The sequence below is a fragment of the Biomphalaria glabrata genome, chromosome 9 (assembly GCF_947242115.1).
Source record: "Biomphalaria glabrata chromosome 9, xgBioGlab47.1, whole genome shotgun sequence".
In the NCBI taxonomy this organism is placed as follows: Eukaryota; Metazoa; Mollusca; class Gastropoda; family Planorbidae; genus Biomphalaria; species Biomphalaria glabrata.
The window spans coordinates 30,719,922-30,738,670 of record NC_074719.1 but is presented as its reverse complement, the minus strand read 5'-3'; the positions used below and the strand labels follow the sequence as shown (position 1 = coordinate 30,738,670).

Genomic DNA, 18,749 nt, shown 5'->3' with positions numbered 1-18,749 from the left:
CAGTATAGACTCGCTGAAGGGAGTTTCAGATAGAGCTCTCTGCCTGTCGGTGAGTGCCTCAAATGCTTGAAGGAGACGGTGTGAGTAGGTGCAGACAGACTCATTCGGGTGCTGGCTTATTCCGAACAGCTGCCCAATAAGGCAGTTGATGCTCCGCCTTTCTCCATAAGTGGAGCGTAGAACTTGTGCCAGGGCATCTGGACATGCCCTTGTCGCCTGAGGGTGACACATAAGTTCCGCCTTCACTGCCTCACCTAGATGTGCAAAGAGGAAGTCACATTTTTCCTCTGGATGTACCATGTGTTGAGACTTCCATGCTCTCTAAACAGTTTGAAGGAACTCTTTAACTTCCCTGGCAGGACCATCGACATGGAAGCGCCGGATACTCATCTCTGTCCTTGGTACCACAATCACTGTCTGAGATGGCTGCATTCTTTCTGCTGCTGCTGCCTCGCTGTCCATCCTACGTAACTACTCAACAAAATAAAGCCTACTAAACTCTAGCAAACGCCAAAGGAAAACTAAACTTTCACTATCACTACTTCCTATCAATGCCTAACTCCTACGAAAACCTAATCTATCAAAAAAAATAAAAGCACAGATCCCACTTTTGACACCAAAAATGTGAGCAGGTCAGGAGGCGCGAGAGAGGACCTTTTCTCTGCTCAACATTAAATTTTATACAGTAGGCAGATGTTAGCGCTACTGGGTGAGCTCAATCTGTGACACCTCAGTCTACGACGAAGGGGCTAGAGTCACCTAAGTAACCAGACAACTAGACTATACTAACTTAAACTAAATGAAAGCACAAACGAAACTTTACTTGAAATTAAATAAGACAAAGTGAAACTTTATTTACATAAAAATAAATCAATAATAAAATATAATTATATATATATATATATATATATATATATATATATATATATATATATATATATATATATATATATATATATATATATATATATATATATATATATATATACACTAACCACTACAACTGAACCCAGCAACTAACTAAAACCCTCTAAATCTACGCCACTACCAAACACCAACAAACTAACCAAACCAACTATCTAACTAAATCACTACAACTAGTTGAACTACTACACTAGACCTAGATCTACACTAACACGCTACATCAAACTAGTCTAGATCTACAATATTCTACTACTACAACCAACCCTTAACACTAACACTAAAACAAGAACGGTTAGGGTTATCTTTTGGTCCGACAGTTGCGCTGGGCAGGGTATGTATCCCGTATGGGAGACGAACGTATGCCAAAGGGAGTCTTTTTTTGGTGAGCTAATAGGTGGTCGACGTAACAGACGCACCCCACGGAAACACTTCAAAGACCAGCTTAGGCGTCAACTTTCCTTGGCTGACATAGAAGAGAGCACCTGGTTGCATGCGGCCTCAGAACGAGACCGCTGGAGGTCACTCACGAAGGCCGCGGGATACACATTTGAGACCAAAAGAAAATCTGCTGCCGAGGACAAACGCAGAGCGAAAAGAAAATCTAAATTGACCACCTGCGGACAATGGTTATGTTTGCCCTGGTTGGGCAAAATATGTAGGTCACAGCTGGTACTGCGCAGCCACGGGAAATACTGCATTCCTCACTGATCTTCGGACTCGGAGTCTATGCTTAGGCAACGTGTAGTTGTTGTTCTCATGACTATGAACGGACGTAATATTCATTTATTACTAGATCTAGTGATGGGCAAAAGTTAACTAAAAAGTTAGAAACTTTTAGTTTAACTAAAAAAAAGGCCTAGTTTAGTTAAAATCGTAGTTTAATTAATTTTTTTTTAGTTACAAACTAAAAATTTCAATTAAATTTTGTTAAACTTTTCAACACGTGATAGCGGTTGAAACGCACATCCCTGGTCATGTGATATCAACAACTTAGATTATCAAAAAAATATGCATCTGTAAGATGCTGGTAGCAGTTACGGGAGTCAATATCTGCACTTGAAAGTACCAGTATTATAAAATGTTGTTAAACATTTTTTTTACCAAAAAGCAATTTCAATGCAATTTTAAGAATGGGGTTGTTCCGAATCTTTTCTGAGTCACGTGGTGGTGTTTAACTTCTGTTTATAGTGGGAATCTGATAAGCGTGTAAAATCAATATTTAGTGGTATTAATCAGTTAGTGTGCGGCAAACAATAATGTATTAACTGCAAGAACATCAAGTACACACTTCTCACTGTTAGGCCTATATAGATCTAAAAGCATTAGGATCTTAACCCACACCCTCCCTGCCAAAAAGGAAATAAACTGTATCCAAATGATTTTAACAACCTGGTCAGATAGACGTCCACATATAGGCCTAGTGTACTGTACCTGTGTAGTCAATGATACTACGAGACCCGAAGCAGGACGTTTTGGCGCGAAGGTTGTTTTGGCGCATGGGACGTTTTGGCGCCAATTGTTTTGGTCACATTGTTTACGTTTATTGTATTATTTCTTTAAAAAGAATGAGACATGTCTATATTTTATGTGTGTTTGTGTTGAACGTATTTTTCATTTACAGAACAAGATATATTTTTGTCCGTATTTTCTGGTATTTAAGTTTGTTATTTAATTATTGTTAAATCACTAATATTACACAAGACCAGGATGCCATTCATACTTCACAGTAAGCGTGCATGAAATAGTCAAAGTTATTAAGACTTTTTTTCGGGAAAGGGGGGGGGGGTTAGAATTTTTACTTTGTTTATCTTGGTATGATAAAGTGAAAAAATCTGTTGATTAAACATTTTTAAACACATTTTTAAGCGAAAAAAAAAAGTAGTTTGTGTACATTATATATAAGTAATTTGAGTAATTATTTTTTTATATCCGCTAACAAAACTTTTCTTTACTTTACTGCGTGTAAATGTGTGTTTGTGTTTCACATCATTTTCTTTAATAAACATTTTAGCTTGTGTATGTCTGTTTATTAAGAGGCACATTTTTATTTTCTAAAATTTTTATTTAAGGTATTGCACTAATTTACCAACAAAATCAAAATGAAATGATGTCCAGAGGAGTGCTAGAAACAGATTATCGTCTTACCCGCGAGAGAGGGAAGGGATGGAGGAAAAAGTATATGCAAGGTGTGAACTGTGCCCAGAAGGCGGGATAGGTGTCATAGGTGATGACCAATCCGAATGAGATGTACGTCAGATGCATGACACCAACGACCAGTGCTCGGTGTTGGTTTTGTCTTTGTTTGACTTTACCTGCGTCAAGGGGAAATGTGTCACCCAAATCACACCTAACCCTAACCCAATTTCTCAAACTATATCTTTTAAGAGTATCTTAGCTTGTTCGGATATTAAACTTATGTCAATTTTTTTAAAATATTTTTTGGAACGAAATTGAAAAATGTCATCCAGTGCTCTTAGCAGAACTCACATATAATTAAAGGGGAGGGGATAGCATGTCATTACCATTCAGGAATCTGACTTATTATATATTCATGAAATAATCAAACACCTTATTAAAAAATTCGCTGGACGGTGTTAGAATTCACACTATACACACAATTTATAGCAGAGTGAAATTGTTATAAAAGCTACGTGCTTATTAAATTATCTTAAAATTATATCTGGCGCCAAACGTAGTTAAGTTTTAAAAAAAAATAAAAGTACCCTTTTTAGCGGCCCCCGAAAGGGGAAAAGACGCTATTAGTTATGTGTGGCCTGTCTGTCCGTCCCGTTTAGATCTCGTAAACTAGAAAAGAGTGAAAGTCCGACATCACAATATTTCAGATTTTAAACCATTCAAAGTTCTGATGCAACGGCTACTTTTTTATTTTCTGAAAGCGAAAAATCTAATTTTTTAAATCACTTATGCAAGCAGTTTTTTTTTTCATTTAAAAAATACACCACTTTTACAACTATTCCCTATTAATAGTAACAGACACTGGAGGCTTTTTAGTAAGTGAGATTACAATTTACCATTTTTAAACACATTTATGCAAATGTTTTTAGATTTTTTGGTCATAAAATATTTTGTTTTACAATTGTACTGCTAAGTTATGTAAGTTCTGTCATACTAAATACTACATTTACAAAAAAAAAAAATGTTAACTTTTTTTTAAAAGATCTATTTACTATGTCAATAAGTTGGACATAATTTAAAACAACAATTTATAAGTAGTTTTTCATATTATCGCATGAACTGTAGAGCGTACACGTTGGGCATTTCAACTCAGTGTATGTGCCACATAAAAATCTTACTATGACCTGCGGGGCCGCAGCAAAAAATCAGTTACAAAACAGCCTACTAGTTTTATGTAAATTAGAAACAATATAATAGAATACAATAATTAATGGCATACCTGACCCTTAGTTAGCTAAATTTGTAGTGCCATTTGGTAATTAAAAATTACTATGAATTATTTTCTTAGCACTGATGCTTGATATCTTTTCTGGGATACAAGTTTATTAATATCATGTTGAAGTTTTTTTCCCAATGACACTTTCATCACTGATGACACATTTTGATCAGATAATCTCGAACGATGAGGTGTTTTTGTAGCTTTCATTATGGAAAAAAAGATCAGTGCTTGCAAACATAGCTAGAATTATGGCTGCAAATTGCCGCAATTCAACGTAACGTTCAGGGTAAAAAAATGTACAATTTTGGCACAGCCGATTCTATATACTTCAATTTCAACAAAGAATCTGACTGCTAATTGCACATTATCAGCAGCATTGTCAGAATCAAATGAGAATGGAGATACAAACAACGAAAATTCTTGCTAGTATGAAAAATGCTACATCCGTTGACTCATCGAGAGCCAATGAAAATAATTCAAAATCATTTATTTTGTTCACACAACCTGACTGACATGTCATTTATTCTATCTGCCACAGTGTTCCTAGTTAACGCTATTTCTTTAAATGCGTTCACCTTTTCTGGACAAATACTTCGGCAGCTATTACTACACACTCCTTCACATTTACTAAATGATTTGCTATAACTTGCAATTAAGTTTGACAAAATGTAGCTTTAGCTTGCTTTCACTGCAGACTCACTCGTTGTTCAGTTTAACAAATACTATTTTTCAAGTACCGGTAGCTTGTCATCTCTTATTTTCCAGAGTAGTAGTTTAAAATTACTTTGATATTTTTTTTTAGGTGGCCAAGCGGGCCGCATGCAAAGTGTTCGCGGGCAGCATGATGCCCCCGAACGCCATGTTGGACATACCTGGACTCTACATCATCGTGGAACACAAAACTAAAGGATTTTTTATTTTTTTTACGGAAATGTTTTTGTCTTGAGGCTTTGAATAAGAGATTGACCCTTAACAAAACAACTAGATCAATTAGATACTCGCTATAAGACATCAGTTAGGCCAGGTTCACATCTAACTTCGCATTCACTTTCACCTATCCCTTTGTCTGCTGGACCTTTGGGGCACCACACAGGATCTGTCAACCATCTTTCTCCATTCTTCTCTGTCATTTCCCTTTGATATAATTTAATTATGATATTCTTTCTGAAAATATTGAAATCTGCCTTTTTATCTGCCTGGGTGGACCACTTCTGATATAATTTAATACTGATATTCTTCTGAAAATATTGAAACTTGCCTTTTTTCCTGCCTAGGTGGACCACTTCGGGGGCAGATTTTGAGTTAGTGTTTCCATTCCACACAAACTGTCTTTGTAACCGTGTTTTTTTTAAATAAGTTGGATAGAGATGTATTTTGGGTGTGTTCACAAGCCAAGGAGGGTTTTGTGGGATATCTGTTTTTGAAATTTGGTTAATGGGTGAGGTTAACATTTTAGAAAGGATTCTCTCATTAAAAGAAATAACGGATGTATGACTTTAGGCCTTCGCTTGTAGATATTTTGGGGAACATCGGCACAATTTAGGCCATGTCGTGCCCATAATCGCTCAAGGGTTATTCTCCTTCATATCTCGAGAGCTAAATTTTATACAGTCAAGACATTAAAAACAAGGTCCATTCATAGTTCAGATAATAAAAATAGTAAAAATGTATTAATTTTATAAAAAAACTGTTTTAAATATTATATATTCACTATTTCTACGCCCCATCACAAATCAAACCTTCCTAGACAACCCCACCTCCTGGATAAAGCCCAGTATCTTCCAAGGGTCGACATTATCAAACAGGGTTTTTAAGTTGTGTGCTCTAGAATATTTCCACCTAATATCCTGGTATCTGGGGCAATCAAGGAGGATATGTTCCACGGTGAGATAAGCCTAGGTTTTAACAAGAAAACATACATATTACTTTTACTAATGAATGTTTCTTTAAAAAAAAGGAGCCAACTGTATTTTCGCGAGTATAACCCACACAGATTACAAAAAAAAAGTAAAAACAAAATCGTACAAACCGTACCCTTATATACCTCCTCAAGTGCAAATTAGCTTAGTTGCTAATTTACTTGTCTAAATTGATTACTGGTATAATAAAGATTCTCTGCCGCATAGGTTTATAAGGCTTTCCAATGTATATTTCACAACCACACAGCTACCTAAAAGTCGTGTAAGGACTCGTCGGTATGTCCTTAGTTTCCATTATGCTATGTTTATGAGTAAAATAACTTTTGTATACCCCACAACGCTGCCATTCGTGCGTAAAAGTAAAGAGTTTTCCAAGTGGCTAACGAGCTAGTAATTCTTTTACCAACGATATTTATCAACTGTAAAATTTCTGGGAAAATCGTTAAAAGCGTTATAAAGAAATGTGTCTACACACGAGATGTTTGTAAAATGTTTTACATGTTTCGGATGTTCCTTCAGAGTTGAAGATAGTTTACTTCCTAGTCCAAACCTCCCGCAGGACGACGGGGGATGGGTGCGGGCAGGGTTTGAACCCTCGACCGTCGATAAATCCGAACGACAGTCCAGCGCTCAATCCGCACGACCAGGCAGAGATTCCAGGTTTTGCTCACTCCGAATGTGAGACTTGTATAAAGGTATAGTAAAAATGAAGTCAAAAGCTGGGTTTAACTTGTCTTATACTGCTTTTAAAGTCGATATAATTTATATATATTAATAACCAAAATGATTGCTGAGCTTTAAACAATAATAATGTAAACGTTTTCCACACCTGATATGAACTTTCAACAACATTTATAAACTAATTGTGCTTTTTTAATTAATTAATACACTATTACATAATGGTAGGCATGATTCCTTTTAAAAATACAATGATATTGACATCTCATCAGAAAATTTATTGTTTAATCCTTCAATGTTTATTGAAACCAACTATTAGGGCATACTAAAAGTGTGCATTTAAAAAAAAGTTATTGTAAATTTCATCATAAAATGGTTAACTTTTATTGTCTCTATTATGCAAAACTTGGTTATGTGTTTTTTTTTACATATAATAAGTTAAACGCATTTTAAAAGCAAAATAAATATGTATTCACAATTATATTCGCATCTGGAATGTTCTTTTAAAATGCACCTAAACTTAGTAGTGTTCTAGTACCGGTATTTCAGGAGCACATCCTCATATATAAAATAACAACATAATAAAACAATAAATAAAATGTATAATTTAATGCATTATTCTTACACAAAATTTGTAAGAGATATGTAATATATATTTATTACAGCTTCATAGGAAATTAACATTCTGTTGCACTTTCACCTTAATCTGTATCTCTCTTTTTCTCTCATGTATAAAAAAAATTATAATCACATTTTGTTTTAGCATTAGAATGTTTTCCATATTAAGATCCTAGAAGGATGTTGTTATTCATTTCTATATTAATACTTCTAGTTCTTTTTTTAAACTGTTTTTCAAATCCCCCAGTGAGGGCCTAAATAAATATTTTGGTGAAACTGAGTTAATATGAAGAATTTACTGTAATAACTGCTTGTGATGTGCAGACACTTATTTTACAAATAGACATTGGATTCAACAAATGACTAATACATATGGTTTAAAATGTCAGGACTAACTCTAAAAAAAAATGTCTTTAATGACTAAATGAATTATATGTGTGGACGGAAACAAAATGATTTTCCAGTTGCAGGGTAGATTCAGACTTGTCTTCAGAGAAATGAGATTTACTATCAATTGAGAATGTATACCAATGCCAAGGAAGATTTTTTAAAATAATATAAATAAAAATAATTTGCGAAAAATACAACTACCTGCCCAGCAAGTCATTTGTTCTTGCTTGGAAAATACTAAATCTGATTCTGAAGTTCATATGAATGCATTAGGTTTTACCGCAGGCTTTCCAAATTAATATGAAGGTTGTTTATTTATATTTTAATTTACCTAGTTAAGCTGCAACCTATTTTTTTCTCTAATTATTTAAAACATTATTAACAAATGCATATATTGCATGTAAAAAAACGTGCATCACATAAACAATAGTTGAATTGTATAATGAAGCACATTCAAAAGAACATTTTTTTTTTGTATTTACAATCTTGTAGTTCAATGCACACTATTTGCACTTCTCAATCACGTTGAATTGTGTTATAAGTTATATTTACTTTTTTCTGTTATTGCAGGTTTTGGTCATCCACTCTACACCTTCCTGAGGAAAAAAAAATCATTAATACTTACTTAAGGGAAAAAAGTCAAATTTAATTTAAAGTATTTGGTGAAAATAATTCTATTTCCAACAAATATCTATTTTAAATCAACAACATAAATGGTAATGGCTGTGTAGACTGAGTTTTTTTTGTTAAGATTTTCTTTTTTTTTAAATCTATCTCAGATGTCTAATAAATTGAAACTTTATATTGGAACAGACTTTCAGACATTGATAGTGAGATACCATAATTTAGCCCTGGTTTATATTTATCTTGCCAGTAATCTGATTCGTTTCTACATAACCTGCCTTTGAAAAATCCTAAATATAAAATGGCAGAAACAAGACACAAAAGTCCTTAAAAAAGGGTGTCTTCAAAATGTAGGCTACACATAAAAGACATGAAAGACTCCTGCATCCAGAAAAGACTCATTTTTAGACAATTTACAAATGGAAAGAAGGCCTTAGGTGGGCAAAGCATTCAGTGACACTTTATCCTTGACAATTTTCATTATAGGCTCTGCCATTGGGATTCTAGAGCAATGAAACAACACAGTGAGGCAGGAATCACTGAAAACACCATAATACCTATGGTCGAAGAAAAGTGCATGCCAATTTACTAACTGAACATTACAGGCTTAGATAATCAGCCACCTAAAGAGGCACCGAGATGCCCTCCATTGTGTTCATCATCAGCTATGATATTGTAAAGACTCTCCAGCAGTAGGTTTATTAGATTTGAAGGAACATTTTACAAAAAAAACATTTTTTACAACCCAAATGAATCTTTGAAATTTTATTACTTTGGACAATCAAATAAAATTGTCTTGAATATCTTACAAATATGCGAATCCAATATGGATCCTAAGGAGTCGCCTCTGAGTTTGTGTGATAACCAGGACTCTCTATGTAATCTTGTTTTTATTTATATATTCAGACTAATTAAATTCATCAGTTTAGAGCCTGAATTCTTATGTTTTCATTCTAATCTGCATCACATAAAAGTATTACATTAAGTCAACAATTTAGGCCATGTTGTGCCCGTAATCCTTCAAGGATTACTTTCCTTTACAAGAGCTAAATTCCATACAGTTAAATCATTAAAAGCAAGGTCTATTCCACTTTATGCTAGAATTTTAGTTATGCTCTCTAAATATGGCGGGTAAAGGGTAAATAAAATACCAGGGGCAGGAAGTTGAGGGATCCACAAAGGTTAGGAAACTTTTTTCGAAAGTAAAAGCAGTTATCCAGAGATCTGAAAGGGCAGGCCCCCAGATGATTGTGCGGCAGGGCTAACAACCCAGTTAGGGGGTATATAAAAATATTGTTACAAAAGCTAAAACACATATGAAAAACCAGTCAGATCACAATGGAAAACGACCTATGCCTGGAAATGGACATTACTTATTGCAACATGTAACGTGGTAAGCCTGTTTAGAGCAGGTGTGATAGCCCCACTCACTGAAGCAGGGGTGCCCTCAGAATTTTTTGCAGTGGGGTGCAAGTTGCCACCTATTGTTCAAAGTTTCAACTTTCATTTTACGCAGAATTAAAAAAATAATAATTCGTGGTCCCCCTCCCAAATCCCTATGTGATATAAAGTGGACTGTGAATAATGTTTTATTAAATAAAAACAACAACATGTGAACAGAGTTTACTGTACAGCTTGTTATGTTTATCCCTTATTTCAAAATCCGCCAAACAATCAAAGATCTTCTCCAAGTTGTGAGTAAAAGGCGTGAATGGATTTGTACTTCTCAGTCCACCGTGTCTCGGTAAATTTAACACCAAAGCTCTCGCTTGGGTGTGTCACTGAAAAAACAGATAATCATCTTGATGACTCTGACAGCATTACTTATATCTGAAACGTTCTTCATATCATTGATGACAGAATTAAGTTTGTGAGACGAGCCACACTTTGAATGCTTGCCATCATGGAGCAGAAATCGAAGTCTGGGTCAAGTAGTTTGTCCATGTATACGCAGTACATAATGTATTTGCTGACAATGACTTTAGACACATGCAGTGCGTCTCTCTAAAAAAAACGGGGACAAAACCATTGAAGTCTTCTCGGATACGATCGCCAGACATGTGCTCAATGCCAGAGATATATGCAGTTTCATTACCAAAATACTGCAGATGCAGTTAATTCATGATGCTGCTGCTCATATTCTTGCTGCTGCCAGTGCTCCGTTGATCCGAACCAACATTTTGACTCGGAGGACTACAGTGTGAAGAACTTTCTTATATCCTCTGCCATCGTAAACTGGTGGATGTGTTTAACCTATTTTATAGAGTGCTAACAATGACTGCAACTTCGCAAAACGTAAATGCATTTACCAAGAGGACTCCTCTCTTTACTCTTGTTCAAAGAAACGTTTACATTTATCATATCGCCATCGAAAGACAGATGGAAAAAAAAACATTTAACATATTCTAGGCCTTAACTGAATATAATAATAATTTTGTGCAAATAAAAACAAATAGTTATGACTAACATGCAATAGACTATCCCCTCTTTATGATTACAATGCAAAGACTTACAAGCCTATAATTAAGTGTACATGGTCGGCCATTAACTCCTGATTATCCTATTCTAGTTTATTAAAATAATAGCTTATCCTTACAACTGTACTTGAGTGGAAGCACTATTTTTTAAGTTGCTACTTAGAAGAAGTTAATTGATTTGAAGGTGTAAAAAATCGGCTAATATTCGGCTCTTTAGAAATCATAATTTCCTGATAATTCTGGTCTAGTCTACTGCAACATTAACTTATCCTTACAACTGTTATTCATTGGAAGTACTACTTGTTCATTTGCTAAATAGAAATTAATTGATTTGATGGTGAAAAAAAAGGTGCACTGACGTGCTGAAAAAATTAAAGATACCCCATGTAGAACTACAGGAAATCAGGTGGAAAAACTCCGACATTCTCAGAACTAAGGAATACACTATATTTTATAGTGGTGACAGTAGTTTAAAACCACTGTTGGAGTAAGACAAGGCTGCTTCTCTCACTAATTCTTTTCTTCCTTGAAAGGATAATGGAAGACTCTCTCAAAATATATGAAGGTACTGTAAGCATTGGAGGAAGAAGAATTACTAAGTAGCAGGGACAGAAGAAGAACTAGTTGACCTGGTGATGTGCATAGACAAGACTTTCGCAGCATATCGTATGCAAATTAATGCCCCAAAAAAATGAAATTATGAACAATAGCCAACAGGGCTTTAAAAGGGGCATCAGTATTGGAGGTGAAAAGATGACTAGTGTTAGCAGCTTGGAGTTATTGTATTGTCTCAGATGAGGGAATGAAACCTGAACTACTGGCCAGAATTACAGTCTACATTACTACAGTCCACATCAGCCCTTTCAAAACTTAAAACAATATGGAAAGACAAAGGTTTAGCCCTCGGCACCAAAATCATACTGATGCGCTCCCTGATCATGGCCACATTCTTATATGCCTGTGAGTTTTGGACGATGACTGCAGAGCTAGAGAGGAAACATTAAAAGCTTTAAACTACACAAGACGATAATGGATGCTGGTAATAAAAATCTTCACTTGGTCTTTTATTTTCTTTCTCCATTTTTTGCTGTAGGGTAGCTATCAGTTTTGTGTAGTCTGTCTATCCATCTATTACATTAACATCTCAAAAACTAGAAAAGCTATTGAAAATTTTTTTGCATGATATTTAGTATATTGCTACATTTAGGAGCAACAGTTATTTTTGTCGTCTGAAATCAAACCCTTTTTAAAATGAAATAGATAATCAATTTTTTCTTTTAAAAAAAATAATTAAAACAATACTTAAAAGACTTACAAAATATTTACTTTAATAATACAAGGATTACTCTCCCTTTAAATCATAAGTGCTAAATTCCACACAGTTAAATCATTAAAAGCAAGTAAAAATTTACTAATTCAATAAAAATCTGCTGTAAATATTACATGTTCACAATCTCCCTGCCGTATGACAAATCAAACCTTCTCTAACAACCCCACCTCCCGCACAAAGCCCAGTACCTTCCCAGGGTCGACATTACGCGAGCATGCTATTCTGCCTCATGTGGCGCTCGTATGGAAACGACCATTAGAGGAAGTGGTTAGGCTAAATGAATAGCAAAACAAAACTCCCGTGGGGGTGACCACGGGTAGGCGAGAGTTTACCCATTGCAGTGGGGTCTCCTCTTTCTTCAGCACAAAGGAGTGTGTGATGTAGGTGTGGCCAATCCTAAGTATGGACAAGGTCGTGCTTCCACCGCCTTGTCAGACCCTAAGATGTGGGCAGCCACCTGACATCCGCCACAATCTGTCTGAGTTTGTTGTGGGTCTCAGCCTCCCACCGATCCTGCCACTATCAATAGGTGGCAGAGGCAATACTCTGTCTCAGGTCTGAGCAGGGGATTTGGTTTCCTGACACCGCTTGATTTAGGGCTCTCTGTGCTTCTCTGTCTTCCTTTTCGTTTCCCTCTATGCCCGCATGGAAGGGGATCCAGATGAAGGTGACATCCCTATGGTCAGCTGTTATTTGGTCTAAAAGCTTCAGGCTCTTGTGTATCAATGAATTGTCTGTCTTCATCAGACCCAAAGCTTGCAATGCAGATTTGGAATCTGAGCATATAAGAAATTTCCTCCTGTCTGATGCTTTTACGGCCATCAGTGCAAGTGAGATTGCATGTAATTCGGCCATAAAGATGGAGCATCCATTGGGGAGTCTATGGGAGATTGTTTTGTTCTGAAAGGAGCAGGCACATTCAACCCTTCCATCCATTTTGGATCCGTCAGTGTAAGTGGTGCCACAATCTCCATAGTTCTTGTAGTATGCTTGGGTCTGCCTTGAGTTTGAGTGGAAACACAAAATCTATTAGGTATATTAAGAAACCACAAACTGTAATGATTAGTGATATCATATGTGGCTGCCCTGAGTTTGAGTGAAAACACAAACTCTATAAGTAGTCTTGTTTTTTTGGGTTTTTTTTTTTGGTTCAGTCAAGTCACAAAATAGGGAGACTTCAGTTTTTATTAAGATAACAACCAAACAACACAAAAGCTCATTTATTCCTTAATCAGCTGTACTATATCAGTGCTACTCAAGAAATCAAGAGGTCTGTGTGCAGTCATTCAATGAGCTTCTCTTTGTGTGATGTCCATTTTCTTTTGTTGAATGTTTTTATTTTTAATTGAATAACAGAAGCATTGTATTCACAACAAATTTCATATAGTAAGAATTAATAATGCAGTTCTAGTATTATTAAATGGTAATCTTTATATAAATATTAAAAACAAACTATTATAAAAATCTAAATTTAGAGGCATCATGCTAGAATATTATTTTAAGCTTGCATGATTCAAAGAAGTAACAATGTTAAAGCAAACCAAAAAAAAAAAGACAAAAAAAATCAAACATACTTTTATTCCTTCACCGGACACAGCAGAACATGCTTGGATTTGCCACTCTCTATCTCTTATTGAATTTAGGTTCAATCCTTCAGCTATTTCACTCGCCTTAGCTGATGTAAGTAAATCTTGTTTATTAGCAAATATTAAAACTGGTACTCCAGCTAATTTTTCTTCTTCTAACAGTTCTGTTAACTCCTGGTGGCATGATATAAAGGCATTATGAAATATATGTTAAAACATTTTATAACAAAACAAATGGAGTTTTTATGAATATTACTCATACTAACCTCCCCTGTTTCTTCAAATCTTTTGCGATCAGCACTGTCAATGACATATATCTAAAATTAAAATAAATAAATAAAAAAAAAATAATAATAATAAAAAAAAAAAAAAAGAGGAAACATTTATATGAAGTAAAAATTTTAAAACGTTTGCTAACCTTTATATAAAGTGAAGATACAATTTTCACTTTGGTTTTATTATAATTCATTTTGGTTTCATATTTAGTGAAGTAACCTTTTAAAACCTTTTTAAAATTTACTTTATAATAATTTTATTGAAAGCATAGCTTGTAACCTTATAACATGTTAAAAAGGAAAGGAATCAATGCAAAAATCATTCTCTAATCTATTAATTTAAGTTATAGTTTTTCGCACATTGTCATGGTCTAAGACAAGTTGATGAGTTGATGTTAATTGTAGCCCAGATCAAATTTTAAAAAGGGAATAGTTTTGTGACATTGGGAAATTATAATTACTATTGGAACTTATTTGTGTATTAAATCTTAGCCAGATAGTTAACATGTAATAGGAATAACAGCTAAGATCCAACCCATGCCTAACAGGATTCTATACAACCCATGTAGATTTTGTTTATAACAAATACACAATCAACTTAATTATGAAAATTTGATCATGAATTTGTACAATATATATGCCAGTAATTTATAAAAGATTATAAAAGATAATAATATTTCCTGAGTTTTTAAAGTGTGTTTTTTAACTAATTTTATTTGATTTTGTTTCAACTTGTGTAATACATTTCAGATATAACAATTTATGTACAGTTATTTTGTAACAATGTATGAAAAGAATTTGTTAAATCATCCAGATTCTTATTTCCAAGAAGATTTTTAATGGAGTAAAAAAAAAAGCCTCAAAACCACTAAACTTAACTACTAAAGTGCATATCTTTTTTCAATTGAAAAATAGTAAACAAAAAAAAAAATTATTCCATCAAAATCTTTACCATCTCATTTTCTGTCAACTCATTCAACCAATTATTTGAGACTAATCTAAGTAGTTTATAGAAAAAATGATACACTATCAGAATCATATTAACAGGAATGATGTTTTTGTGGTATATTATTATTATTATTTTATTATGCGAATGTATATACTTATGTTTATTCACGTTGCTAATAAATAACATCACTTCCGGGTCATTCACTGGAAAATGTTGTGAACCAAACATGTCTTCACTTAACCTTCTATGACTAATAGCGTATGTGATAGAAGCCTTATAAGTCACGACACCACAATTGACGACGAAGATGGGAAAGCCAGACACGTTTAATGAAGGTACAGAAACTTTTATAAATTATAAAGAAAGGCTAGATGCCTACTTTATTGCAAACAGTACTCCATCGGAGAAAAAGGCCGCCATACTACTAGCCTCCAAAGGGGCCAAACCTTATGCTACATTAAGGTCATTGGCGTCTCCAGAGTTGCCCATCACGAAATCATATGAAGAGCTTTGCAAGTTGCTTAACAATCATTACAGTACTCCTCCATTTGGAGATTATGGAAAGATTAAAATTCCACAACAGAATTCAAGAAGACAACGAAACAATCAATGAATTTATAACTGCTATAAAGGCACTTTCAGAACATTGTAATTTTGGCCCGGCTCTCCAAGAATCACTTAGAAATAGATTTGTTTGTGGCCTAAAAGATGTAAACATTCAGAAAAGACTCAAGCCAATCTAACCTTATCGATAGCTACCAACATAGCTACAGCCATGGAGACTGCCAAGAGAGATGCGGAACAGATTCAGTCTAATCAAACCCAATCTCTACACAGGATGCAAACCAAAAAGAGCACAGCAAAAGCTGAACTACGAATGAACGATAATCTCTATACAAGAGATCAAAAGGAACCTTACAACTCATCTCCATCGAAACAAGAAGATAAAGGGGACACCAGAACTATGTGTCTCTCCTGTGGCAAGTCAAATCATACAAGAGCAAGATGCTTCTTTCGCAGCGCCACATGTTTCAAGTGTGGCAAACAAGGTCATATAAAAAAAGCATGCAAAAGAGAAGGGAAGATACACAGTGTACAAGAAGATACAGAAGAAGAAATATTCAACATGTCAACAAACAAAATGTGCATAAAAATTAATATTGACAGAATTGAAACAGAAATGGAAAGAGACACAGGTTCTGGGCTATCATTAATAACAATAGAAGATTATAAGAAAATCTTTAAAAGAAACCCAAAACTTGAATGCACAAATGTCCGCTTGAGAACCTATACAGGAGAAGAAATACTCCCTCTGGGAAAAACAAACGAAATAGTATACAATCATCATGAAACCAAGAAACATATTGAGTAAAGGTAGCAATCCTATACTAGGACGTGAATGGATAAGATCTCTGAAAATCAACTGGAGTGACATCAAACAGTTAATATCCTCTGAATCTGGTATACAAAAAAATATAAATTGTCTAATCAAAGAATTCGAGGTCTTCTCAGAAGGAATAGGCACCGTCAGAAACATGCATGCCAACATAGCAATAAAAGATGATGCTAAACCAGAATTCTGCAATACAAGGCCCGTCCCTTATGCTATCAAGGCAAAAGTAGAAAAGGAATAGAACAAACTAGAGAATGAAGGAATTCTATCTAAAGTGAATTACAGCAGTTGGGCAACACCAATAGTACCAATAATGAAACCATCTAGAGATGTTCGATATGTGGTGACTTCAAGGTAACCATCAACCCAGTTTTAAAAGTCGAACAATATTCTCTACCAAGAATAGAAGATATCCTTCCAAATTTAGAAAAAGGAGACAAATTCTCAAAAATAGATATACGACAAGCATATCTTACACTTCAACTAGATGAAGCTTCAAAACCCTTAACGACCATCAATACACACAAAGGCCTATATGTGTACAACAGACTTGTCTTTGAGATCACATCAGCTCCTAAGATATGGCAAAGAACAATGGATATTATCTTAAATGGACTGCCAGGAGTACAATGCAATCAAGATGATATGATCATCACAGGAAAAGATGACACATAACATCTTGCAAATTTAAGAAGTCTACTCGGCAGACTGAAGGATTATGGTCTCAAGTCAAATCTGGAAAAATGTGCTTTCTTCAAACATGAAATTATTTTCTGTGGAATGAAAATTTCTAAAGAAGGATTACAATGAAAACCAATGACAAAGTATTAGCAGTAACGAACGCACCTACTCCAAATAATAGGTCACAGCTGAGGTCTTTTCAAGGTATGGTTAATTATTACCATAAGTGGCTCAAAAATATTGCACAAATAGCTAAACCACTCTACAATCTACTACAAGACAAAGTTAAATTCGTTTGGGATGAAAGCTGCACCAAGGCCTTCGAAACAATAAAAACAATGATCGCATCAGATTATGTTCTCATAAGATATGACCAAAATCTACCAGTTCGATTGGCTTGTGATGCATCACCATATGGTAAAGGGGCAGTTTTGTCTCATGTGACCAAATCAGGTGACGAAAGACCGATTGCGTATGCCTCTAGAACACTAAAGCAGAAGAAAATTATTCTCAACTGGATAAAGAAGCTCTAGCAATAGTTTGGGCCGTAAATAAATTCTTCATCTACTTATGTGGGAGACACTTCACCCTCATTACCGATCATGAGCCACTGAAACACATTTTCAATCCAACCAAAGGTATTCCAGCTATGTCAGCTGCTAGACAACAAAGGTATGCTGTATTCTTATCTGGATTTAACAACTCAATTGAATTTAGAAAGTCCAAGTCACATGCAAATGCTGATGGACTCTCCAGATTACCACTACCCATTACAACCCCAGTAAATGAAGACAACTTTATAGCAGATAACCTCTTCTACACTGAACTAATGGAAACGATACCGCTAAATGCAACAATCATTGCTAAAGAATCTCGCCATAATCCACAAATAGCACAAGTATTAAATTTCATCTCACAAGGCAATTGGCCCAGACTCACATCACCTGGCATCGAACCACTCTTCTCAAGGCGTAATGAACTAATGGTCCAACAAGGATGCTTACTGTGGGGTTATCGTATAATAATTCCCAAAAAGCTACGCTCACAACTGTTGGACACTCTACACATAGGCCATCTGGGCATTGTCAAGATGAAAAATGTCGCACGAATGTATTTGTGGTGGCCGGGATTAGATAAGGACATATAATCTATCACAAAATCATGTGAAGGATGTTCTTATCATCAGCACGATCCTCCAAAAGCACCACTACATCCATGGCAGTGGCCATAGCGGCCCTGGGAACGAATACATATAGACTTTGCTGGACCTTTTATGAATAATATGTTCTTAATAATGATAGACGCTCATACAAAATGGGCAGAAGTATTACCCGTCAGTTCTACAAAATCATCTTCAACAATCGACTGTCTCACAGAAACGTTCTCAAGATTGGGAATACCCAACATCATTGCAAGTGACAATGGCTCTACGTTCACTTCAAATGAATTTAAAGACTTTACCAAAAGAAATGGAATCAAGCACATCCCAA

At 35.0% G+C, this 18,749-nt stretch overlaps 1 protein-coding gene across 1 annotated transcript in view; it reads right to left on the bottom strand.

Moving 5' to 3' along the window:
- Window positions 1-7,526: 7,526 nt before the first annotated feature.
- LOC106071085 (ADP-ribosylation factor-like protein 3) overlaps window positions 7,527-18,749 on the bottom strand; it is a 49,926-nt gene continuing 38,703 nt past the window's right edge. Inside the window, exons 4-6 of the mRNA XM_056040438.1 lie at window positions 14,228-14,278; window positions 13,950-14,135; window positions 7,527-8,540 (exon numbers count right to left, since the gene is read on the bottom strand). Coding sequence (XP_055896413.1) covers window positions 8,493-8,540; window positions 13,950-14,135; window positions 14,228-14,278 — 285 coding nt within the window. The 3' untranslated portion in view covers window positions 7,527-8,492. The remainder of the gene's footprint in view (window positions 8,541-13,949; window positions 14,136-14,227; window positions 14,279-18,749) is intronic.